Below are 27,404 nucleotides of genomic sequence, written 5' to 3'. Positions count from 1 at the left end.
AACCCTGATTGCATGAAAAATGTCAGAAAATATTAGAAAATTAGTGTGTAATAGTGCATTTTGCATACCTGACTTTTTTTTAACCCTCTCCAAGGCCTTAAAGTAGGGAAACAACAATAGTTTCAGATTTGTACACAATTATACAGTGGTAAATTTAAACTGTAAACTTTAGTGAAATTTATACTCTATGGGTTGGAGGATGCAATGCAAAAAAAAGGTTGAGCAAAATTTGATCTTTTGACTACCTCCCCTTGTGTGGTGGGGATAGTGGGAAGTTGCAGAACCAGAAATAATACATCTCATACAAAATTATGGCTAGTTTGAATTTGCCCAGTTTACAAAGTTTTATTCAACATTAGAACAGCTTTATACAGGTCCAGAAATGTGATCAATCTGCAGAAAAAGACTGCAACAATTGGGGCTTGTTTAGCTGTGTTGGCACAAGGAATTACCACAATTGCCAGTGGCAGTCAGATTTTCAGGTGACGTTTCTTTTGAATAAAATCATCAGATTTATAATTTGAAGGCTTGTGCTGTTGTCTGCACTAATTTTGATTTGAAGTTCCTAATGTAAAGTTGAGCTTGTAAAAAAGTAATGTACTATATGCAGAAATGCATGTTGTAGCAATAGTTCAAACTTGTTTTCTGGAAAAGAATAGTTTCAGAGAAGGAGGAGTATTATTGGAGAAAATACAAGCTAATAATAGTTTGGCCAAATAAAAAAGTATGTGTGGTTCTAGTTACCTGACCGACCCTTTTTTTTCCCTAAATACCTAATATTTTTGGGGGGATAAACCCAATAAAATCTAGATAAAGAAGAAAAAATTATGCAGCAAAAAAAACAACAAAGAATGTGACTATAATCAGTGTTAAATTCTGGATGCAATTGATGCTTTTTTTCCTTGTGATTGCTTCAGTTAATTTTTTTCGGACCAAAAAACCCTCAAAAACAACATTTGTACTGAGTTACCTCCCTTATTTTTTCCTTCAGTGTAACAATAACCACACATATTCTTTGATTTGGCCTTAATTAAACATATAATATGATTCATGATGACATCTCATGTCCTAGACAGAAATCCTGGATATGAAAAATGGACTAGATTTACTAGATCTTTAGAGAGGGGGTAAATCCAGATGGAAGATTATTTACTCGGAGACAACTCAGTCCTGTAAAACAAAACACCTTTGTTAATTTCTTTGATTTCTGAGGATATGTTCAGCTCAATCTTGTAAAACAAAGTCGCTTTGATTATTATTTTGATTTCTGAGGATATGTTTTCATAATTCACAGTTTCAGCTAGTCTTCCATTTTTAAATACAAACAGACCACTGTGCTTTAACTTTAACCAAAATATTATTTACACTACATAGAGGTCATGGCAATTAAAAATTCAATTTTTAAAACAATAGGAGTACACCAGTGCAGTTAAAAAATTGTGAATGCAGTTAATGAGTACAATCTTGAGGGTTATACAAGTGACTCGTGTGAAGTTAACATGCACTAATCAGCTTTATTTGGAAATTCCAAAAATAAAAATTAGAACTGACAGTCATTCAGAGGCAAATGCAAAACAAGAAGAACAAGATGCCAGAAGAATTGAAACTGAAATTTTTGTTTATTGAAAGAAATCATGCAGAGATTAGAGTACAAATTTATGGTAAACTGTATTAGAATAAATATGGGGAAAACATACTATGATAAAGAAGCAAGATTGTATGAATTTTGAAAATGGAATTCTATTTTTAAACCTGGAAAGGAAAAATTACATTTCCAAAATAATGGAGGAAGGAACTTGGGTTAATGTGAAAAAAGGTTAAAAGATCAAAATGAAATTACTAAATTTGCAAAAGGATTTTCCTAGCAAACTTTATCAAAGCAAAACTAACAGCTGTTTGCAAAACTAATGAACACTTCTTTATGCATGATAAAGAAACAACATACACTTACAGTGACATACTCTTCTGAGGATAACCGGAATTTGTCAGTGTTGTGAAACCTTAAAAACTATGAAAAATTAAACCAGCCCGGGTTCTGATGGATTCGTATTTTAAAAATGGTAGTCTGTTTTTGAAGGGGATAGTTGTTATGTGAGAATGGTATTTTTTAATAGAGCCATTATAGTATATTCCATCAAAGTGTTTGCTAAATAACATTCAATAAATAACGACAAAATCTGCAGTTTATTTCACTGCCATATGAACTAGATCTGCACCTAACAGGAGTGCCATTATCAGCAAATACTGAAATCTGCTTACCAGCGATTTGCTTTACAGCCTATCCATGTGCAGTTTCAGGTTACTAGATAATCATTGAAAGCATCTCTTTGCACAGTCACAGATAGTCACATGGTACAGTTGGTAAAACATCCAAGTGCATTTGGTAAAACATTTTTAGAATACTAGATAATCAGTAAAAGCTCAGACTCAAAAAGTCATTTAGTAAGCAGCACTTAATCAGATTAAGGATATTCATAAATATTACAGACTTCATTGCACTCTAATTAAACCAACTGTGCATGATTTTTGTACACTTGTTCATTTCTAGGTGGCTGGGGTGGGGTGGGTGACGAGTAAGAGGATGGGAAGCAATTGCATCCTGGAGAAAATTCTATTGGGTATCACAGAATTACTGACATTTTACTGTGACCATTAATTCAGATTTCTTTTTCAGCTAGTCAGTGGCGAACACCCCCAGGAAAAGTGGATCTGTATGATGTTCGCAGAAGACCATGGTAATTCGTAAAAGCAGTGAATAAATATTTGGATTTTGGAAAGGCAGTCACATTTTTGGAATATTGACATAAATTGAATCAAAGCTTATTTATCAGGGGTTAAATCTCTTCAAGTTGAGATACCAGACACATTACAACTGCCAGTGAACTTATTTGTTTTCAAGTAGTCAAGTCTGATGGACCTGCATCTTAAGAAAACGATAGGAAAAGACAGGTTTCTGCTGAGTCAGCTGCTCCTGTAAAGGTCTAAAATTCTGCCATATGAATTGATATTGCCATTTTAGAAAAGAAATAACTAAATGAGTCAGCTGTTGAGATGGATACATATGGTTTATTACTTTGCAATCAAAGTGAAAATGTATATTTCACACTTTTGACAATGGTGCTGAAGCATTCAAGGTTACAACAAATGTGATATTTGGTTAAAGTAACCTATTTTTGCATGAGCGATCACATAGTTTACATATGGTGATCAAATACCTTTTTTAATGAAAATTCATGTAAATGAAAACAACAAATATTGATATTGATTTTCAGGATGATCCTGTTGTATTCCTGGATGCATTGCATAGTCACTGCCGGATGCTAGTGTAACGTGTTTTGAGGTTGAATTTATGGCAAACAGAACTCATTTTTAGATGGAAGAAACATTCAGAAATATAACATTAAGTGAATAAAATTATTAGGTTAACCCTGGTGGGAGCTATATATTTATGGATGATGTAGACTAGCTCTTCATGTGGGAATCATATAATATAATCAAACATTACCTAGCTGTGTATGCAGATACCATATTTTTATGGCACATGGCAGTAACATATATGGATGTCTAGTCTTGGCCAGTTGTTAATCGTGCACTAGTTTTATCTTGGATTTTAGATGTGTAATATTCCAGTAGATAATGGCTTTGCATCATTGTAAAAGAACATCAGTGGAACAAAACGTTGCAACACACTTATCTGACTGCGAAAATCTGTTGACAGCAGTGGATGTTGATGGAAAGAATATGGTGGTAGTACAGTAGTTACAGTCTCACAGCTGCCTCATAGATTGTTGTTGCCAATTACCATATATATGTAAGGGGGGTCTTGATAATTAAAAGGTTGTTAGAACATTCTGTGGATGTGTGGGGTATATGCTGGATTTTACAAATTTGAAAACGAAATTTCTCCAGGAGGATAGTATCTGTGAGAGGATGGAGTTTGAATTATACACACGAAGGTAAAATTAGTTTACATTCTTCTCCCAGCTGACATATTTAATAATGAACTTTATACGGATAATGAATTGCATTTTTAATATAAAACATGATAATAATTTCATTAACATCTTTTATGCCATGAACATATTTGTGGCCAGTTATGTTTTAGACCAGCTATGACTAAATATTGCCAGTATTTAAATATGTGCATGTTAATTGTTATATAAAAAACCCAGTAAAACTGCACCTTGCTTTTGACATAGCCTTTTACGATGTGTATTTATTTTGTTAGGTACATCCAGGGATCCAGTTCACCAAAAGACATGATGATTATCATAGATACGTAAGTTGAACAAAAGGACATTCACAAATTTTGTGACTTTTAGCGATATAGAATTGTCATATTTGCTGTCAGTTTGTGTGACTTCAGAAAAAAATCTCTAGCCATTTGTAAGTGTTTGTATATGCTAAGAAATTTGCTTGGAGTTTTTTTAATATCTCTGGACAGAATTAATTCAGGTGTTGGTAAATGATAACATGTTGGTGTTTTGTGTGATAACATTCTTTTGGTTTTGTTTTTAGTTATAAGTATGACACACCTCTATACAGTCTATTCACTAAGTAATAACTTTCAAAAGCTGGTCTTTGCAGATTACACTAGGTTTCTTATGATTGACGAAAAACCATGATGATGGATTGCATCTAAATTGGACTAGTTATTAAGGAAATTGAGTTGGGGTGTTCCAGTTTCAAAGTATACTCTGTGCTGTATTGGTCTCACCATCTGCTGGGACAACATCTGTGCTGTATTGGTCTCACCATCTGCTGGGACAACTTCTGCAGTTGGATAGAACTTTTACTGGCTTCCTTTTTTGTTCCATTCTTCATCGAAGATCTATGCACACTGCAATTAGTTCATAGAATTGTCATTATATTGGAAAATACGAAAGCGGATTGCTTGTTTAATTAATTTCCAAACTGAAATTATGATTTTCTAAATATAAAAAAATAGAAAATAACCTGGTGTATGCCTATGTTGATGTATTATAGAAATTGCGTAATATTTTTTGATTACTATTTATTTCAGTAGATACTTCGATTAGCAATGATAAATACTATGAAGTACAAAAACATTTTAGAAATTAATAAGTTAAGAAGTGTTTTGTGACTTTAATAAGTTTATGTTATGTCTAGATTGAGTTATACTTATGAGAGCGAATTAAGTTCAGAAAAAGATTTCAGAAGATTTCTAAGCAGGAACTGTTGGATCAAAAGTATGTGTGTGTGTGTGTGTGTGTGTGTGTGTGTGTATGTGATTTGGATTTTTAACGTAGCTTTAACAATTTTTCAGTCATATCGCTACAATGTTTGCAGTGTGGCAGTTTATAGTGATGTTTAGCACTGGGACATCATGCCACAGACATGTAGCATGATGTCCCACCCAGTCACATTGTGACTTTTCCTAGGCTGACCATTCCTAACACTAACTTCTTAATGCCAAGGCAGCAAGGCAGCTGTAGGTACAATTTTTATAAGTCTTTGGTATGACTTGACTGGGGTTTGAACCTGCGGCCTCCTTTATCGGAGGCAGATGCTCTAACCACTAGGCCACTTGAGAAGTCAAAAGTAATAGATTGTTTTTTATTACCTCATAAACAAAATTCTTGGAATATGATTGGTCAATTATTAAGGTATAAAGCCCAGAATGATTGGTCAATTATTAAGGCATAAAGCCCAGTATGATTGGTCAATTATTAAGGCATAAAGCCCAGTATGATTGGTCAATTATTAAGGCATAAAGCCCAGTGGTTTTATTAATAATTATTTCCAGAGGGTGTTAGAACTCCAGCAACTTAAAAATATAGTGTAAGACACATGTCCACTGGCTGTGTAATAAATATAGCAGAAACCTCCTCTACGAAAGTTAAAATGCAAAAGTCTAATTTATGATTTAATTACGGGAAATATACTTATTATCTGTAGAAATTAGTTCATGTGGTGTTTATTACCTAATTTACATTATTTACCATAAAAAGGCTAGACTTGAATTACATAGTACTGATTTGTCTGTTGTTTGGCATGTTATTTTGTTTGGCCAAAGAGAGATAACTATTGCAACTAGTGCACTGTTTTTCCAACAATAGCAACAAAGTTTATTATATTCAACAAATACATTTATATAAGGCTAATGAGGTAATACATTTGCAACATTTTAGTTTACCTGGTGTGTAAAATGTTACGACTGTTGAAATCCACGCTGACTTTCTTTTGGTGCGGGATGTATGTGATTCAGGGTGGTCATAACAAGTGTACTAACATGCATCCAGTATTTTCTATTGTATTGACTTCCTCACCTATGAACTGCATATATGTGCCATACCATTTTCTGTTTATGTTATATTTGAACAAGGTATATCCTGATCTGTCCACAATTCATGTGATGTAAAATCTGAATTGACATTGTTTGCAGTTTTGTGCACCTGATACATGAATAAAATAAAGCTTTAAATTTAAATTCATTTTATCATATTTTAGGAGTGGCAGTGTGCATGGACAAGCCCTACAGCTGATGAAAGTTACTGTTAGGTCTTTACTGGACACACTGGGAGAGAATGATTTTGTCAACATAGCCAAAGTAAGTAGAATATTATGGCAGTCAGTGTTGGTCAGTCCATTTGCCTTTTGTCACATCTACATAAACGATAGGTAAGAATTAATTGAATTTAGTATTTATGTTTGTCACTATATTATAATCTGAGAGATCGGAGTCATCAAAAGCTCCTGCCCATAGGGTCCCTTGGGGGCTGTGTCAGAGGTCAGATGTGCAAATATTTCATTTGCAATGACATCAGATGTTTTTGGCCAAACTTCTTCAGTAATAGCAGGAAGGTGAATGATGTGTGCAATTCCTCCTGAACAAATGGTAATATCAATATGGGATTTTCACTGAGAGACTTCTTATGATGTCTGGTTGGTCCTAAATGAAAATGGTGCCTATGTGATGTCAATATGGCTACCACTACAGCCATCTTGAAATCTTCCCTTTAGTGAGAATTCTGAACAAAAAGCTATCTTGTCATAGCGTTTTCATGGAAGACTTGTTTTGTTGTCCAGTTGGTTTTTTAAAAACGATTTATTTTTTTAAAGCTTGTTCTGAACTTTTCTGTATGAGTCTTAATGTGTATTATTTTTCTTTCCTAATAATTTCAATACTTATGATGACCCTCTTATGATGGCATTAATTATGACACCCTGGGGAATGTACTTAACAGTCTGAATGAAAATATCTGGTTTTTGTTCTGTTTTACTTAGAACTGTTCCACTTAAACATACATATTACCCGGAGAAAACATTTTTTAAAAAAAATTTATACCAGGATTCTCCGATTATTCAGAGCTTGCATGAAAACGATACAAAATTCTAAATTGCATTTATGCATGACTATTCTACATTAAAAGTGCCTTCCCTGGGGCCGATGTGTATTTTACTGGAACAAGCTTTATGATTAGTTAAATATATATCGGAGTTATCTCTTCACTATTGAATATAAATGACATAAAAGACAGGCTTTAAGTTCTGCTGACTGGAAATACTAACATTTTCACAGGTGTGACACTTATTTAATACATTATATTCTGCTCCTTATCCATCTTAGAGTGTACTTCATACCAATGGCAAATGTAGACCTAGGAAACTTTTATACCCCTTTGTTTACATTGTACAGTACAGTAAAACCTGTCTTGAAAGACCATTGCTATGAGAGACAACCTGTCTTGAGAGACTACATTCTTGATGCATATGATGTTATGGCCTTTCATGGGATACAACCTGTCTTGAGAGACCATTATTATTTGGCAGATGGGTGATCTTTCAAGACAGGTTCTAGTGTATTAGCATCAGTTTTTCTAATAACACTGATTGTGCAGTCTAGGAACATGATTGATATATTCAGTATTGCCTACTTTATGATATTCATGCATGGATTATGATTTTGAGATGATAAGATAGAACTTGAGGGTTTTACGATTTCAGCTGTTTTTTGTATAGGCTAAATAAATTGGTTCCAAATGTCAGTGGTCAGGTTCACTCAAACTGACAGAATGAAAGCAGCTTCTGAACACAAATTTCAATAATCTGCATAGAGGAATATTAAATATTAGATGAGTTTATAGTTATCTGCTTAAATTACTCTTGTAAAACATTTATATTCATGTTATTTTTGTGAAAAGGAATTCAATAATTTATTGTGTTAATAAATGAGTATATAATAAATAAATTTTGTGGTTTTTTTTAGTATATATTTGGTCTACCTGTAGTACATGTGGCTAAAAACTCATTAGGTCTCGCCCGCAATTGAACAAACACTATAATCTGACATAATTATAAAGATAAACTTCTCCACTTCTGTTAATTAGGAGAATTTTAAGACATAGAATTTGCATTGACATTGCAGCAATGGTTTGTTCTATTCAAATATGTAGAACAGTATTTGCAGCATTTTCATGAATTGTTCATTGACTATGTTGATTTTATGTAAACAAATTATTTTCAGGGAGGTAAAATATTGTTTAAAAAAGTTTATCTTCCAAAATGTAAGACAATATTTTACTTGTAAGAAAGTAGTTAATCATTATGCATATTCACACATAATGGGCTGTATATTTGGAGGAGAAAGAATCCGTAAAGACCCTGGGAAGAACTACAGACCTATGCAAAGTTTTTGAAAGCTTTCCCACATACCCACATTGGTCAAATTGAGACTTGAATTCACACGAACAGTGGTGAGATGTTCGAGTGATCTGTAAAGGCAAGTGCCTTAGACCAATCTGCACACAGATGAGCAAATGATTGATGCACATTTATATGAATGAATGAACTTAGAACATCTTTATACAAAAGTACAGAGATAACTCTTATTCCATTTTTCTCCATTCTTAATTGAATTATCAATTATATTTAAGCTTAAGGTTTGTTTTTGATAGTTTTATTCACGTAACTAATACACATCTCTTTCTATCTTCAGTTTGATACAAAAGCCAGTTTTGTTAGCTGTTTCAAGACCTTTGTGCAAGCTAATTACAGGAACAAAGCGGTAATGATATCCTTCTGAATAGTGTAATTGTTGAGAAATTCATCTCCTTCAAATATGTTTCCCAATCACATTATGTTAGGACTGCTACCATGTGAATCCAGCCCTACTAAAAGATGAAAAATCGTCTTTCCATCTGTATCAATAGGCAAAGATCAATAACTCTTGACCATTAACCCATCCAACATTCATTTTGGATTTATTGTGCGGATTTATTGATCTACTGCAGTTTGTATGCATTATTTTACAATATCTGCTAATTTGTTATTGATTTTGTCACCTTTCGGGACTTTGTCTTTTAAGATTGTTGTCCCATCATGATTCTTTGAATCTGTCTGTGCCTGCTAGAAGGCAGAGTGTATGTTGTTGTCTGTCTGGCCATTTGTTACCAATTTAGTTTCTGCTCAATAATTAGAGTTCTCCACCATCTACAGTTACCAGACTTTGTAGTTGGTTTGCACGTGAACTGAGGCAGAATCCTATTAATTTTGGGCTCAAAAAATATATGATCAAAGTCATAGTAATGTAAATAAGAAAGAATAAGTTACCATCTTCAGATAACAATCCTTGTGGGCTGCTTGCACTTAGGCTAAGGATGTTATAAATATTGGGGGCAGTGGTCAAGGTTGTTGACTAATTATAAGAACAGTAGTTTTGCACGGTATGCATTATCTCCAGGTATCTAACTTTGTAGATGGTTTGCACTTGGATTCAGAAGAATCCTATGGAATTTGGGCTGAAAAGGCACTGCCAGGTGTCGCTAGTTTTTAGCTTCACTGTTCCTGCTCATTGTGACAATTTTTATTCTTCTGCACAATGACTTAAGTTCTCCATTGTCTGTGATTACCAAACTTTATGGATATCTTGAAATTTGGGTGGGGATGAAACTTTTCATTTTTTGTGTCAGTAGGTCAGAGGTCAAGGTCAATGTGATTGAAAGAAAAATATAATTTGTGCACAGTAACATCAGTTCTATATCTCAAACCTCAGACATGTGTTGCGGTAGTTTCCACTTGAGGTAAAGAAGAAGAGTACTGAATTTGGAGTTAGAAGAACAAAGGTCTTGATCAATATGAATGAAGAAGAAAAAAGGTTTTTCACATGCTTACATCAAATCTGGGGGCCCCGAGTGGCCGAGTGGTCTAAAGCGCTCTTCGTTACGGATCACTGCCATCTCACCTCTGTCTGCGGCGGTTCGAGTCTAAGATTCAGCCAATGTGGGTATGTGAGAAAGCTTGCCAGTAGCTTCTCGAGGGTCGGTGGTTCTTTCCGGGGTTTTCCCGGGTTCTTCCTCCATCATTAATACTGGCCGCCATGTATAGCCTATCGTGTGCTGAAAAATGGCGTTAAACCCCACAACAACAACAACTACATCAAATCTAAATCACAGACCTAAGCCAGAATTTGTAGTTGACTTGCAATTAGGGTAAGGAATTAGTATTGATTTTGGAGTCAAAAGATTTAAAATAATGTTCACTGATATAACAAAACAAACATTTTGTGTGCATAAAAAAATCTTGGTTATCAACATAGGGGACTATTATACATGTCACAGGTGCATAATGTACTGTTTATGGTACTCTTGATAAATGGTGATATAACAGATTAAAAGCTATAATTAATTGTTAGAGTTAACAAAGATATATGTGGCATCATGGACTAGATTAGTGATTAAAGATGGACATTGATCTCTCTATCATGATTTGGATTCTTGGCATGCACATTTAGATTCATGATATTATTAACCCTTACAGAATTCCCATTTTGGCCAATAAAAGGTGCTACTAAAGAACTCCACGATTATATATGCCATTCATTTCTTACACGTCTTCTGTGTGAGGGGATGGAGTAGATTGTTCCTATGAGACTTCTGAAGCTTTGCAGCACATAGAGATACAAGACATGGCTTGCAGAATAAACATGATTCCACTTGTTGGTATTTCAAGTGTGATATGTAAATTAAAAATGATGGTATCTGTTATATGATACAATGGGGTGATTCATGCTAATTTTAATAAATCCATTTGAAAAATCAAGGAAACATGTCAACATTAGGTATCATATTTTCAAGTCCTTCCTTTATTTCATTAAATCCATCCTATATTCTGAAAATGTGCTTCCAATTTTTCAAATGGAAAGTAGAAAGTCCCTCCTATAAAGTCAGTCTAAAATTGACCATGTCTTTTTACTCCTGATTGCTTGGGAAATACTTAGAGTTGCTTTAGTTGTATTTTAGTTAGGTTAATTATTTTTTTTTAAAAAGGTGTGTTGTATTTTAATGATTCTTTTGTACCAGATCTTGACCGTATTTGAATTTTATCAGGTTTTGTAATGTCATAGACTTAGTACTATTATTCACCTCCAGCCCAAATTAATATGTTGCCAGTTTTCAACAATTATGGACACTAAGGCTGTGCAGCATGTTTACTATAAGTGATGCCTGTTTGCCAGATATATGTAGCAGCTAGGCAATGATTACTGGCAGAAAATCTGGAACTTTCTGTAAGCTTTATTCTTTTGTCTTGACCAGGCATAGAATGGCCCATTACTTTCCTGAACATCATGATATTATTCTGACAATATGGTGTAAAAGCAGCTGATATTTCAACAGCTTTAGGCTCACAATATACTAAAAATTGGTAATGCACTCATCTTGCTACCTGATGTTACTAGGTTCATTTCTTTGTTTCAAAAGTGCCCATTCATGTCAGTAGTTTCTTCCAGATTTTTCTGGTTTCTACCCCCATATCACATATCACACCAACATATTCTACCTCAAGAGTACACAATATAAATTGTTAGAACTTACTGAGCTGTTGATGTTGTTGTTTTTGGTTTAATGCTATTTCTCAGAGCAAGAGAGGCAATACATGTTGGCCAGTATAATTGATGGAGGAAGAACCAAGGAATACACCTGGTAAGATCCACTGACCTATGGGAAGCTACTGGCAAGATTTCTCACGTACTCACACTGGCCAAACCTGGGACTTGAACTCATTCTGACAGAGCTGAAATGACAGTGATCGGTAAAGGCTGTAAATTATGTTAATGTGGTAGAGAAACCTGCTTGAATAATCTGATACTGATTGCTCAACAAAATAAAATTAAAATTGGGAACTATAATCAAAATCCAATTTGGAACTTTGATGTGATAAAATATAAAGGTAAGGGTTGCATAGCATATATAGAGTTGTGAAATAGTGTACAGTCTCAATTTCTCATCAGTTGTGTTAATTTTTTGACATTTAAAATAATGTGGTCACGCTATAGAAGTGTTTTTTGTATTAAATTAAAGAGGATCTGATGGAGATGATTTTTTGTTGTTGTTGTCAGATTCTGAGTGCAAAAGTGGATGGGCTGCTGGCCAAGAATCAAGCAGATTATTCAGCAGGCTTCACTTTTGCTTTTGAGCAGTTTGAAAAGGTAAGTACAAGAAATTACAATTACATGTATACACACACCTGATCTTATGTACAGACTCTGCAATCTTGAAGATATTTATGACAGCTAATCATGAACTGACCCATTAATTGAATGGACAGCAAGCATAATTCCTAAACATGCTTTCAAAATGGATTGTAGGATGCAAGTGTATTAAGTGCTTAGACTGAATAAGCCACCAAAGAGTGCATGAATAATAATGCAGCCATTGTTGTTCACGACAGACATTTTATGTTGACATTTTGTACATAGCTGCTGACCTCTTTTGATAAATACTTATGCTTGCTCATTTTGTTACTGTGACATCAGACCAGCATGGGTCTGTAAATTTACTGTGCCATCAGACAAGCATGGTTCTGTAAAATTTACTCTGCCACCAGACCAACATGGGGCTATAAAATTTACAGTGCCATCAGACCAGTATGGGACTCTAAAATTTACAGTGCCATCAGACCAGTATGGGGCTATAAAATTTACTCTGCAATCAGACCAGTATGGGGCTATAAAATGTACTCTGCCATCAGACCAAGATTGGGGTATAAAATTTACTGTGCCATCAGACCCAGATGGGGCTGTAAAATTTACTGTGTCATCACACCAACATGGGGCTGTAAAAGTGACAGTGCCATCAGACCAACATAGGGTTATGAAATGTACACCACTCCCTCGATAACTTGTGCCCTGATAACTCGCAAACCTGCTTATAACGCGGTGTCAGGTGTGGATCCCATTTTTTAAATCAGAAAATGTCCCCAAAAATTGATCCCTATTTGTTGAATTGAAGAAAATCATGATCAAAATTGGTAACGGAAACTTTGATGTATCTCTGGTTTTATCATCGAAAATGGTAGATAGGACCTGGAAATTTTTATCAACACTCTAAAATATCAAATTTAAAAATAGGACACACAATTTATTACATTTTCTTTCCAAATGACATTCCTAGTACACCGCAACTGACGATATGTAAGGAAATTTTTATCAATGAAAATGTCACTTACGCTGAGTGGGGGCAGTACTTTAATAAATAAATACAAATTAAATAATTTTTGTATGCATTGAAATTTGTGTTGTAATAGTATCTTTTTGTTCCTTTTCAGTCTCATAGCTGCCAACCCCCGAATACAAAAATACTGACTGCTTGTGTCAAAAATACTGATTTTCCGGAACAAATACTGATTTTTAAAATTGTAATGCATATGTAACTATTTACAACATATACAACCATCAGTAAATTAGGACAGTGCTTTACATGATTATTTAATGTCAAAGATGCATGTGTTGTACTATGTTCCATTCGGGTGCCCATTCAGAAGGTGCAAGAGTGCAACACACTCAGATACAGGCTGTTTATAGTAGCCTTTTCCACACCTTATTTTCTTTTCTCAATCATTATCAATTTGAATGTATTAACTTTCATTGATGATCTCAATTCTGTGTGATTTTCTTATTGAACTGTTTTTGTTCTATCATATGAGTAATCCTTTGCGATTTGAATGTCTGGAAAATGTGTGCAAAATAAATCGCCAGCAACACTAGTAACTGAAAGAGGAAGGTTAATTTCCAAAAGAAATTTAATAAACTGAATTTCGATCGAATTACATCAAGGTTCACTCTGCTATTTTTATACATCGTAAGTTCAGGCTGAGTTGTGTATGATGAAGCAGCAAGCTGATGTTTATTAGCTTTTTTGTGCTCTTTATTTCATGGGCACCTCCATGCCCAATAGCGAAATCACATTGCACAATTTGCAAATCGTAGTCTTCTTTACTAGATGGTTTCACAAATCTAAACTAGACGGCACATTTGTCCTTCCAGTTCTGTTTTCTTGTCTTTCCTGGAGAAAATTCTGAATATTCTGCTTTCCTATCCAACGAGATGAGAAGTTGAATATTACAAAGATGAGATACAGTGACAGCAGTAACTGTTTGCGACATCCAATATGGCGGATAAAGACAGGCATTATAGCCTTGATTTATTGTAGAACTGTATTCCTATATACATGCGATACATTTCTATCAGAATGGAACTGAGTACCCGTTCTAAACTGATAATTGCAAGGAAATTTTTTATATAATTTTTTAAAATAAAAAAAACGTATTTTTTGCCCAAAAAATTTTACACTCATATTCAGGACAAATACAGAAAAAACAGGACACTTGGCAACTATGAAGTGTAATCGTCATAAATGCAATGTGTCCTAGTGTAATTAAACATAAAATGCATCAATTTACTGTAACAGCTATGTCCGAGATCATTTCTCTGAGACCCTAATTAAGTGCCGAACGTGTTTTTATAACTGACTTCCGGAAGTATTTCTTGTATTGTTGCACTAAATAAAAAGCTGGCCTCCTTTGTATTATCACATGAATTATGTCCTTTGAATCAAATAAAGGAGGTGGAATAAAAGAAAAGTTAAAAAGGCATGAAAATCCTACAAACTTAATGCAGTCTATGTTTGTGGACCCCATTGTGCGCGAGTTATTGAGGGAGAGGTGTATTGTGCCATCAGACCAACATGGGGCTGTTAAATATCTGGCTTGATGATACTGTAAACTTTCATTGCAATGTTCAAACTACACAAGGAATGAGTTCAAAATGAAACTCTTAAGTGTCAGTTCAAATTGTTGTTGATAAATAGAACTTTGTTGAAAACATTAAATAATGCGTAAAAATTATCTTACTATTCTGATAAATCAGTCCACTGACCTGTCCTTATACTGCTTAACAGTTTTGGGGTCTGATCTCACCTTTTTATTAAATTGTACGAGTATGAAAGAATCGGTACGTGACGTAAGAATTTTTCAATTTACATGCTACAGTGGATTTTTTTCTTCAAGTTCATAAAACATGTGAAAGAAAATAAGAAAAGAAAAAAAATGGGTGACTAATATTTGTTCTCTTTTTGATGTCGACCTGGATGCAAATCAGTCAAATAACTTATCTGACATGGTGAATTGCTCAGAATACTGTGAGTCAATCTGTCCATTGTGTAGTTTGACCTTTTCTTGCATCTTGTGACAGTTGCATATCAATGACCAAAGCAATCAGAACTTGAAAATGAACAAATGAGCAGTCACATCTGACTGGCTACTGCATATCAAGGAACAGTCATGTGTAGTCATGAAATTCAAAATGGCCACTTTAGATTGTGTTATTCAAAATGGATTTACAAGTTTTCATGCATAGGACTTAATCCAAATGTATGTGAATACGAAAATTTAATCCAGCAGCTAAAGTGAAATCAATACATTATATCTCTACAATGCCATGTGAAAATGTTAAGAGGCACTTATAGCATTATGAAATAACTCCCAAATAATCCTAAACATCCTGTCACACATCCCAAAAATATTGAATGTTCCAAATGATTTCCAAATGATTTCCAGTACCCTTGAATGTCCTGATATACCACAATGATGCCAGTCAGAATGTCTTTGAATGATACCCAGTAATTACAAAATATTGTGTTAATCCAAAGTCAATTTAGTAATTTCAGTGAATGATTTAAATAAATAATTCCTCATGAATTATATCTGGGCACAACTGTAAACTCAGATAATAAATGGATTCCACAGACTGATCCTAAAAACAGGAATTAATTATTTGTTTACCATGTCACTATATATGCATTATCTTAAAGTACAATCTGCAGTCATGGACAAAAGTTAAGCACATAACATAGCTGTACATAACAAGTAGCAATCCTGGTTTGAGGGCTCATTTATTGGACTATTATCTTACAACATGGATATAACTCATTACTTTGTTATATCTTGAAATCCCCTAATATAAATAGATCCTTCTGTATTGCACATCTATTCCAATCAGCCATTCTCCCAATTTGAGCAAGGCAATCAGATATTACAATACATTCTCTAGAGTAGAGTGTTGCATTCTAAAATATTTTGTACTTTCTTGTATTGTTTTAAATCAAAGTGAAGATCATATATTACACATATTTAACATATTTTATACAAATTGCAAATATTTCCTTCCATTTAAATGATTTCTGGATAAGGTTTTACACAAAGCAGCTAGATATATCGGAGTACATGTTTTAGTTCTATAATGTTCTGAGTAGAATATAGAAGAATTTCCAGTTGAACATCCATGTTGGTGTTGCAGTCCTGATCTGAATATTTATTTGTTCTTGTGGGTAATACATAAAAACTGACCATTTTCCTTTGTTTTTCAATAGCAAAGAACAAGTCAGGTACCACAGTATCAGTCAATATTGTTTCCATATTTGTTGTATCTTTTATAATGTATGACTATATCTTTAATGCAAGTTGATGTCTTATTTATCTTGTTCTGTCCAGTAGAATCTGCAGTGATTATTTCCCCTAGTATATAATTTTTCCTGATGTAATCAGTCTGTTAATAAACAAGCTACTTTTGGTGAGCTACTGCAAAAATACATGGCATATTCCACACTAGATCCTACCTGATGTTTTGAAAAGTAGGTCACTTGCCTTTTTTGTATTATAAATAAGTAAAATCTTAAGTTGTTCTGAAAACTTATGTCAGATTCTTTGGTCATTATTTGTTTCAGATGTAGAGTATTTTGTTTGATGTTGTGGTTTTCATTTTGTGATGCAAATGTGTAGAAAAGATGATCATTGTTTCTCCATATTACACTGTTGCAAATGTTGGAGAGATATTCATGATACTATGTATGTATATATATGTGTGTGTGTCTGTGTTTGTATGTAATTATGTATGTAATTATGTATGTATGTATGTATGTATGTATGTATGTATGTTACATGATTTAATGGTGTGTCACATTCCATAGCCACACCCTCTACTTCTAGGTCATGGTCACAGGAAAATTAAATTCTGTCATTTTTATTCTTGTCAGGATTATAACATATGTGATGAGGATATTTTAATGTAACTTTTGCCAATTATATATAGTATATTGATGGTGAGTCATATACCATAATGATGCTTGTTGCCTCAAGTTGACGATAATAATGCTTTTTGCCTCAAGGTGAAGGTAACAGTGAGGCTAAATGTAGCTTAGACCCATGAAAAGAAAATTTGGAAAGATGATGAACTTTCAGATATTTTTTTAGAGGTTTTGATGTAGTTCAAAGGTAGAAGTGCAACTTCTGTTTCTTTTGTCAAAATAGAGGTTTTATCCAGTAAATAGCCTGAAATGGTGCTGTGGGTATAACATTTGAACAGATAAAGCTATATCAATGAAACTTTAGCCTTTTCTTTTTCCTGACCTGACATGGTCTTGCATATTCACAGTCATACTTCTTATTTGTAGGTCAGGGTTGTAACAATGAATAATGCAAGTCATTGGCTTATCCAGGCTGTCATTTTTTAACCACTACAGATATTTTGGTCAAGTGTTATCCACATCCACACCTTATTTTGTCATATCCCTTGCAGAAATACGATTTTATTTCCTAATTAAGAAAACTGGATCCGAGTTCTTTAGTGGATTTCAGCTTAAGTAAAATGAATTGTTAAATGTTACAAGTTTTTGACAATTCTTGTTATTTTCATTCCACTTGTTTACTGTTGTGATTGTAAAGGGGTGATGGGGTATATCTACATGCAAAATAAGTGATCTCGTTAAACATATTAATAACTTATTTTTGTAATAAAAACAATGGGTACACAAATAGAATTAATATAAACATTAGAACTGTAGATTAGAATTTTAAAAAATTAGTATTTAGAACTAATTGCATTTTTTAAAATCCATTGTGGTTTTTTGTGGACATTTTTGAAAAAACAAACTTGCAATTCCTGTTCATGTTTTATTCATTAAGAAGTTAATCATGTTTTTTTGAATGCCTCATTGGGCTTGGTGATGAAGACTAATTAAAAGTGGGTTTGGTTGTATGGCTGTATTTGAATGTTCTCACAAGGGTTGTATGGCTCTATCTGAGTGTTCTCACAAGGGTTGTATGGCTCTATTTGACTATTCTCACAAGGGTTGTATGGCTCTATTTGAGTGTTCTCACAAGGGTTGTATGGCTTTGTTTGAGCGTTCTGACAAGGGTTGTATGGCTCTATTTGAGTATTCGTGCAAGGGTTGTATGGCTCTATTTGTCCATGAGTATTCTCACAAAGAGCAAGCTCTGTCATTTCAAACATACATGGAATATCATTAACCTGAATCAGTAACATAGTTTATATTGATTGAACTCACAATTATTCAGTAGGGATGTGCTTGTGGAGCTTTATGCTGACAGCTTTAGACTAAATGCATATAATTAAATTTTTTGCTTAATTACAACATGTTAAAAAATGTCTGCTTTTGTTGTAAAATTGTTTGTTTGCAAATATGCTGATCATATGCTGACATAAAGGTAAATTAAGAAAAGATAATTTCATTGGAAATGTGTCAGTCCTTTGACTCAAGGGCGGAAGGTATAGTTGGATTTACTTGAGGTCTATTTCAAAATTTTCCATGTTAAGAGAAGCTTGTGTGAAGTGGACATTATTAACACTTAGTTTGCTTAAAAAAGATATTTGTATTTAATCTATTTTTGGTCTGCAGTATGGGAAAATGTGTCTTACAATTTCGCAAATATGAAATTGTTGTTGCTGTAGCCCACAGTCCCATCCCCACCCCAGTTGTTGGCTGTAAAAGTACCCTAAGTCTTTAGATTTCACTATCAGATTTTGTTTATCCTAATTATAATTGAAGTGTACTAAATGCTTGTATTTGAAGTGATTTTAAGTGGTGTTTGGTAAAACATACATTGTACCTGGGGAAGGCACTTTAAGTATATAGTAGCCACCCAGAGATGCAATTGAGAATATGTTGTCATTTTCACGTGAACTCCTTGAGAAATAAAAATATCCAGGCTATATGTTCTAAAACTGCCTCTCCTAGGTACCATGTATGTTTAACTGGTAGAGTCCTTAGCACCAATATGCACATTTTATCCTAAAGTTGCTGATATTTTTTTCATTTTTCAACAAAACCTTTTCTTGACATTGGATATCAGATTCATGTACAGGCGTACACATGCTGAATAAACAAAATAATGAAATGAATTCACTAATGGGAACCAAGTACACCATCTATGCTAATCTCTGCTGAACAGCTAACAAGAGCACCAACTGACCTTGGCATGTTTGACATGTATGTTTCATTTGTGGAGTTAAATGCCATTTTTCGGCACATGATACATGGCTTTACATGGTATATGTTGTGGATGAAGAACCAGTGACCCATGAATAGATACTGGCAAACTTTCTCACATCTCCAAATTAGTAAAGTCAAGACTCAAACTCGTTTGGACAGGTTTAATGTATGAGTGATCTGTAAAGGTGAGCAACTTAGATCACTCAGCCACCCAGGGTCTAATGTTTGACATTGTGTGCAAGTTTTAATAATAACATCATTGATAAAGCGACAGTAACTATAAACCATTGTGGTATTGATAGAATGGGTTCATTTGGAAAATGCAACAACATAAAAATGATGTTAAGAGACAAAGACCTCATTCACCCTGCTCATTTCATATTGTAACTCCATAGACAGACCTTTTACGGCAGTACCCATGGTGCTGTAATGAGACATGGTGAGAAGATCTCTCATTATGACATAATTGTCGTTGTGTGTGTGTCACAACAGATAAACAGTACAAACCTCTGAGCTGACTGTGAATCCATGATTACTAATGCTTTCAAGATGCCATGGTTAAATGTGCTGGTTATAAGGTTGGATGACTGTTGTACTACAGCAGTGATTAAAGTAAAAAATTAGTTTGTTCCCCGTTACTGACACCAATGGGATTTTTTACTCACAGTTTTAACACCTCTAGGGAAAACAGGGATATGTACATTATAAATTTAATAAGCAGTTAACAAACTCAGTTATTTCCTGGGGGCCCCGAGTGGCCGAGTGGTCTAAAGCACTCTCCGTTACGGATCACTGCCATCTCACCTCTGTCTGCGTGGGTTTGAGTCTTGGATTCAGCCAATGTGGGTATGTGAGAAAGCTTGCCAGTAGCTTCTCGTAGGTCGGTGGTTCTTTCTGGGGTTTTCCTGGGTTCTTCCTCCACCATTAGTACTGGCCGCCATGTATAGCCTATCTTGTGCTGAAAAATGGCGTTAAACCCTATAACAACAACAACAACAACAGTTATTTCCCTATTTTTATTTGTATGGTTCATATCTGTTCAGAACAATCTGCATTCTGCCTGCAGACTAATGTTGCCAATCATGGTTACAAAGGATAAAATGAAGGTTTATTGAGTTTATATAATTGTTTCTGAGCTTTTTGTGATATGTTCATTCTTTATCAGTAGTGTTAGATACTTTTCTTGCTCAAAATGTATCATGAGGTAAAATTGAATCATGCATAACATTTTAAATCATATGTATCATTTGGTAACTTGTAGCAGAGGTTACTCAAATCATATTTTGCTGTATTAGCCCTTTGACTAAATTCTCTGTGATATTTGCTGCTTTTATTTCGCTATCAGATGTCTGAAAAGATAATCTTAATGAAAACAAATTGTGATTTGGATTTCTATATCCAACAGAATACTGTCTGCTCCTTCTGTCCCTCACTTGCATTTATTTTCCCCCATGCTTTGCTTAAATGATATGTATATATTCTTTATCCATTAAGCCTTTCATTATACCATTCTGTCTTGATTCAGTATTATTGGTAAATCCCAATATGTCTGCCCATTTAGAAATTCAAGAAAGGAAAAGTAGAACCCTTTTAATTTGTCTATCAAGTATATTTTTCTCTCTGATGACTGTTACGAGTTTTCTTTTGGCTACCAACTGCATTTACCAGTCTTTGTGGACAGCTTGCACTTGGTATAAGGATATTGATTTCATGGTCAAAAGCTCAAAGGTCAAGGTCAATATGACTGCAAGAAGAAAAATGGTTCTCACACAATAACTTTAATTCTCCAACATGATTATATACCACTGTGTATGGCTTGTACTTAGGTTAAGTTAGAAGTTGGTCAACTTTGGGGTCAAAAGGTCATGGTCATCATGACTGATGTTGTTATGGAGTTTAATGCCATTTTTCAGCGATAGGCCATACATGGTGGCCAGTATAAGTACTGAAGGAAGAACCCTTGAAAACCCCATAGCCACCGACCCATAGGAAGCTACTGGCAAGCTTTCTCTAGTTCCCACATTGGCTGAGCCTGAGACTCGAACTCGTGCAGATAGAAGTGAGATGGCAGTGATCTGTATTGGAGAGTGCTTTAGACCACCACTTGGCCAATCAGGACCCTCATTGTGTCTGAAAGAAGAGCATTCATTTCTGCTCAATAACACTAGTTTTACACCACAGGCCTGGACCAAACATTTTGAACTGCATGTACTTAGGCAAAGGAAGAAATCTGTATAGTTTGGGGTAAAAGAGTTCAAAGGTCAAGGTTGTTGTGACTGGAAGAAGAAAATGGTTTCAAAACAACTATTTCAGTTCTTGACCTTGGTGTGTCCATGCAGTAAATATCCTGCTTGTGTTGCTGTGCCAAAAGGCTTCAAACCAAACCAGTTCATAAGCATACATTTGCCATCAAAGTTTTTGGATGGCTTACATGTTGGGTATGAATGAAGCCCATGTGTTTGGTGGTTAAAGGGTCAAAGAGCAGGGTCATTGTGGCTTAAACAAATCGGTTTTGCGAAATAACTTTTGGTCTCAAGTAAATTCCAAGATGAAACTTAACGGCTTTTTTTGCAGTTTAAGTAATACAGAAACATATTAATTCTAGAGGCAAGAGGTGTTTGTCTTAATAAGTATAATTTAACTTAAATAAAATCTGCATGTGAAGTTTCATTCAAGACCACATACATTGACAGAAGATCAAGGTCATTGAGACCATTGGGTCACCAGTCTCAGAGTCAGCCATGCTCTACCAGTGCCTGCATGCAGGACTATTAAATCCTAGATGGGCATATAAAGTGCCTTTCATCATACCTTATGTTTTCGGCCACAATTTATACCGAACAAATCAGTCCATACATTTTTACTTGAAATGACTGTACAGCAGATAATAGTTGTATGTTATTAGTTGGTTGGCTCATTCAAGAACATCATTACACATAACAGAGCCTTAACTCATTTGGCCCCAGAGGTTTTTGTCGTTTTTGCCTGAAATGTGCGTAGGAAAGACATTTAGGGGGCTATTTCTGAATACATTGTAATACATTGGTTTTCAACAGATTTTCCATGAGACCAATGCCTAGCTGTGTTAGAAACATCATTTTCCATTGGTTATTTTGCTTGCGCATAAACAGAAGGGTAAAAGTTGGAATTCGTCTTTTTATTTTGCTTAATGGACCCATCATTTTTATATGGAGACTGCTCTTTATTCCATATGCCCACCTTATCCTAGTTTTTGCGAAGGATCACCTGTCTGTGTGCAGTTCAGACTGGTCTGCCTTAGATCTGAGGCCAAAAGGTCTAAAATCCTGACACAAAATCGCATTCCAACCACAAGCGAATTTTGGGTGGGAAAAAAAAACGGGTCCAAAAAATGAGGTTTTTCTCTCTGTATTTTGTAGTGCAACTAGAACTCCCAGATTATTTGGTATCATTTTTAGAGCTATCTCTGTCTGCTTTTTTGTAATACCACCCATGTTGGTGTATCTTAAATGACCTTGATGCTGCAGAGCTTTGAAGTAGGGTACAGCCTCATCACGCCTATAGATGGGATTGGGGTCGAATCGGTTAATCAAGAGATTTATTGTAGAAGGTAATATTGGACAATCTACTCTTAACTTAATTTCAGGAATTTAGTTGAAGTATATTGTTTATGTATAAAATAATTTTAAATCTACACATAGTGTTCTTTAGAAAGCATGAAAAATCTTCATTTTGAAGATCTTTCCATTTTTGGCCTTCAGATGTTGATGGCAAGTGACAATTCTGGTTTTGACATTGTAGCCTAGCAAGGTTGATGCGAGGGAAATAGTCTCATAAGTTAAATTTATCTTTTTTTTTATAAGCATTAGTTGGGCTACTTGTATGAAAATTGTACTTGCCCAGTTATGATTTGTTTTATCCAGGCTAGCTGGGCAATGGTTATGGCCTCCTCTAATCCAGGCACCCTGACTCTCTCTCTCTCTCTCTGAGCCAAAGACAATAAGATGGTCAGTTAAAAATGAAAACATTTATATTAGGCAATGATAGTGGGAAACCACGAGTTCTGTTTGTTTAGTAACAAGTTTCCATTATGCTTTTAAGTAGTCATATGCATGAATGTTAGAATCATCCATTACTTTTAATTGTTGAGAAATGCATTTTCACATTGCATGTTGGAAACCATAACATTTATATTTGTTTGCAAAACATTATTGTTATATAAAATTGTGTTTTTAATTTATTTCTCGTATTACTATACCATTATCTACCTGTTATCAGATAACAATATTTTCATTATCCCTTCAGTTTGACAATAGTTCCAAAAATGGTCAGGGTGCTAACTGTAACAAGTTGATCATGTTATTGACTGATGGGGGAAGTGACACAGTTGAAGATGTCTTCAAGAAATACAATTGGCCTGAGAAAAAGGTATATCTTGCCATTCACTGCTTTCTTTCCTCTAATGAAATATTACTGCTTGATCACATGATGTCATTGATTTAAAGTTACATTAAACTTGATTCAGAAATTTGATACAGTATAGCAGGAAATATGTATATAGGTACGCTTTGTAAACTTATAATATTAGCATGGTCTAATTGAATGTATATATGTACGCTTTGTAAACTTGTAATATTAGCATGGCATAAATGAATGTATATATGTACGCTTTGTAAACTTGTAATATTAGCATGGCATAAATGAATGTATATATGTACGCTTTGTAAACTTGTAATATTAGCATGGCATAAATGAATGTATATATGTACGCTTTGTAAACTTGTAATATTAGCATGGCATAATTGAATGTTGGGTTAAACCAATAAAACTTTCAATAGATTCGCCGAGAAGAAGTGCTTTCACATGATAAATAGAATCTTGCATTTGTTTTCATTTTTAATAAAAACGAATGAACTTGTTGAGCGTTTTATCTTTGGCTCATATATGGCTTGCAAAATATTGAAAACATTCAGCTTATTTCATTTCAAATTAATGCTTGGGTTATAGACCTGCCAACCCTCGTGATTTTTCCATAAGTCTTGTGGAAGTTACCCGTAACATAAAGACTTGCGGAATAATAGTAAAAATGATGGAAATACAATTCTTGCTGTAAAATGTGAATACTGGTTTGTCTGATTTGGATCCAGGTTAGATGTAATGGATTTGGTCATGGAGCCAGACTAACTTTACTATAGTACCTCAGTCACTTTAAGGGCTCAGAGTGGCTGAGTGGTCTAAAGCACTGTCCGTTACGGATCATTGCCATCTCACCTCTGTCTGCATGGGTTCAAGTCTCTGATTCAGCCAATGTGGGTATGTGAGAAAGCTTCTCATGGGTCGGTGGTTCTTTCTGGGGTTTTCTCAGGTACTTCCTCCACCATTAATACTGGCCGCCATGTATAGCCTATCGTGTGCTGAAAAATGGCGTTAAACCCTATTACAACAACAATAACAACAACAACAGTCACTTTATTTTGCACATTTTTTTTATGCAAAACATTTTCATGCTCAAGCTGTTGCAAGGATTTTTCTAAAAATGGCATCCAATAAATGATATGTGTTTAAATGTTAAAGTTTAATTAGTCAGCACAGAAGAATAAAAAATAGTTTTTAAAATTCTTTGGCAGAATGGAGGAAGGGCAACAATCACATTTTTAAACATTATGCTTTGAGTATGTCTCATGGCGGGAATAATGATTGCTTTCACCTTCCGAAATTGTAAAAAAGAAAACCAAGGATTATGTCAAGTGGAGAGATAGTAAGAAGAAGCCATTGAGGTTTCGTTTGTGAAACTGTACAGGAGGTAATTAAGGTCTCATTGAACATAATGTTTACTATCACTGCATCATTAAACTTCTGAAATTTGCAAGTGCATGTTTTCCAACTTGACAATATCAGTACTTGATATTTTATTAAACCTTACTGAAAATTAGACCAACCTATGGAAAAATATTGACTGCCTTACTGAGAAGTTCTTGTTGGGGTTGGCAGGTCTTAGGTTAGATCCTTATTTCATGTAACTATGAGGATGGTCCTGAGATATGTACATTCAGGACAGGAAATATGAATTATGTTAATTGTTAAAAGCCCAAGGAGCCCATGCAGTAATCTTTATTACTCTTTTGACAGAATTCTTGGCTTCTGATTGGTAAAATTGAATGCATAAGACAGAATATTTGCAGTTTCCTTAGTGTGTAGGAAACCCTGCTGTGTATGGTATCCTAACATGTATCATCGTAATCATGTGGTGCCTTTATTGATCTTAAATGTGAATTGTTAACAGCTGTAAAATTTAACACAAAAGGAATATAGTTTTACCAATATATTTTCATTGCTGATTGCTGGGTAATCTGCACCTTAGTTATCTTCACAAAACTTGAAAAGTTATCACTTGCTATGGACTTTCACATTGGTGGCCAGGCACTTAACTGGGTCAAGAAAATTGGATGCCAGTTCTGATCATTACCACTGCAGAGGGTAATACACATTTGTTCCAATAAATTCTACTTTCTTGTTATTATTATTACAGCCCGGTGGCCTTGTCAAAATGTTAAAAAATGTATTTTAACTTTTTTTGGGCGGGGGTGAATTTTCTGGTGATTGAAAGGAAAATCAATTGACAAACAGTGAAATATACTGAATAATTGCTGTTTAAAGGTATGTGTAATCAGTCTAAAAAGGATACTTAAAGCCAAAATAATGCCACACAAATGCACAGCTTGTATGACTTGTATGTTAGGAGCCCACTTACAGTTTTTTTTCCCATGGCCAAGTCAAACCAAAGACTTATAAAACAGTTGCCTTGCTAGATGCTCAGCATTAAGAGGTTAGTATTAGGACTGGTTGACCTGGTATCAGGATAATGTGACTGGGTAGGACATCATGCTACATGTCTGCGGCATGATGCCCCAGTGCTAGACATCACTATAAAACTGCCATAGAGCAGAAATCATAGTGATAGGACTGAATTTTTTTAAACCTATGTCAGTAATCCAAATCTCTCTCTCTCACACACACACATGGTTTTTTCAGGATGTTTAGCAATGCCATGACACAGTTTTAATTATGAGAAACTATTAATCTTATTTTCTGATTTTGATTTTTAATGGTAAAATGAATTCATTTTAATGTTGAATTTTGTAATGGATCTCTGTGGAAATTTGATAAGCATTCTTGGTAAAATAAATTTAAAAAATAAATTTGATCCCATATTTTAATCTGACGTCCTTTGTGATGAGTAAGAGTAATCAGTGATCAGACCTTTCAACAAGCTAATTGGTCATTTGTTTTTAATAATAAAACTACATTACTGAATCTCTGATAAGACAGCAAACATTAGGTAATTTGTTATCTCAATATGTTGAATTAGGGCTGGATTTATTTTGTTGAAAATAATTGTCACTTATCAGACCAGTTTTATTGATGAACTATTTGGATGTACATGCATAAATGCCCTGCACTTCAGGACAATGAATGATAAATGACAATGACAAGTCTGGTTAAGATTATTTACACTGACAATTTTGCACAGTTTTCTAAACCAACCATGTGTCATCATGATCACTGATGTAATGTCAAAATCACTGGAAGTTGTATCTGTATAAGTTTTATTTGCATGAAATAAATACAATTTGCTGAAAAGACCTCTAGTACTATATTTCTCCTTCATATACATTCCCTGAAGCCTGTTACTTCTTAAACCCAGCAAGGTACAGTTTCTTGGCAGGTTGTAACTACTATTGTCTGACAATATAAACCCGTTTGTACTCCCCCTACTGATTTTAATAATGGAAACTTTTAATGTGATAAAATGTGCAAGGAACTTAGTCAATTCAATCA

At 34.4% G+C, this 27,404-nt stretch overlaps 1 protein-coding gene across 1 annotated transcript in view; it reads left to right on the top strand.

The window, feature by feature from the left end:
• LOC149799696 (voltage-dependent calcium channel subunit alpha-2/delta-1-like) overlaps window positions 1-27,404 on the top strand; it is a 230,274-nt gene that overhangs the window by 91,422 nt on the left and 111,448 nt on the right. Inside the window, exons 7-12 of the mRNA XM_089959053.1 lie at window positions 2,675-2,735; window positions 4,229-4,279; window positions 6,472-6,571; window positions 8,960-9,028; window positions 12,359-12,448; window positions 23,871-23,993. Of these exons, the coding sequence (XP_089815179.1) occupies window positions 2,675-2,735; window positions 4,229-4,279; window positions 6,472-6,571; window positions 8,960-9,028; window positions 12,359-12,448; window positions 23,871-23,993 (494 nt within the window). The remainder of the gene's footprint in view (window positions 1-2,674; window positions 2,736-4,228; window positions 4,280-6,471; window positions 6,572-8,959; window positions 9,029-12,358; window positions 12,449-23,870; window positions 23,994-27,404) is intronic.

This window comes from Sinohyriopsis cumingii, chromosome 5 (genome assembly GCF_028554795.1).
Source record: "Sinohyriopsis cumingii isolate HCF-2022 chromosome 5, ASM2855479v2, whole genome shotgun sequence".
NCBI lineage: Eukaryota > Metazoa > Mollusca > Bivalvia > Unionida > Unionidae > Sinohyriopsis > Sinohyriopsis cumingii.
This window is presented reverse-complemented; position numbering and strand designations above follow the sequence as displayed.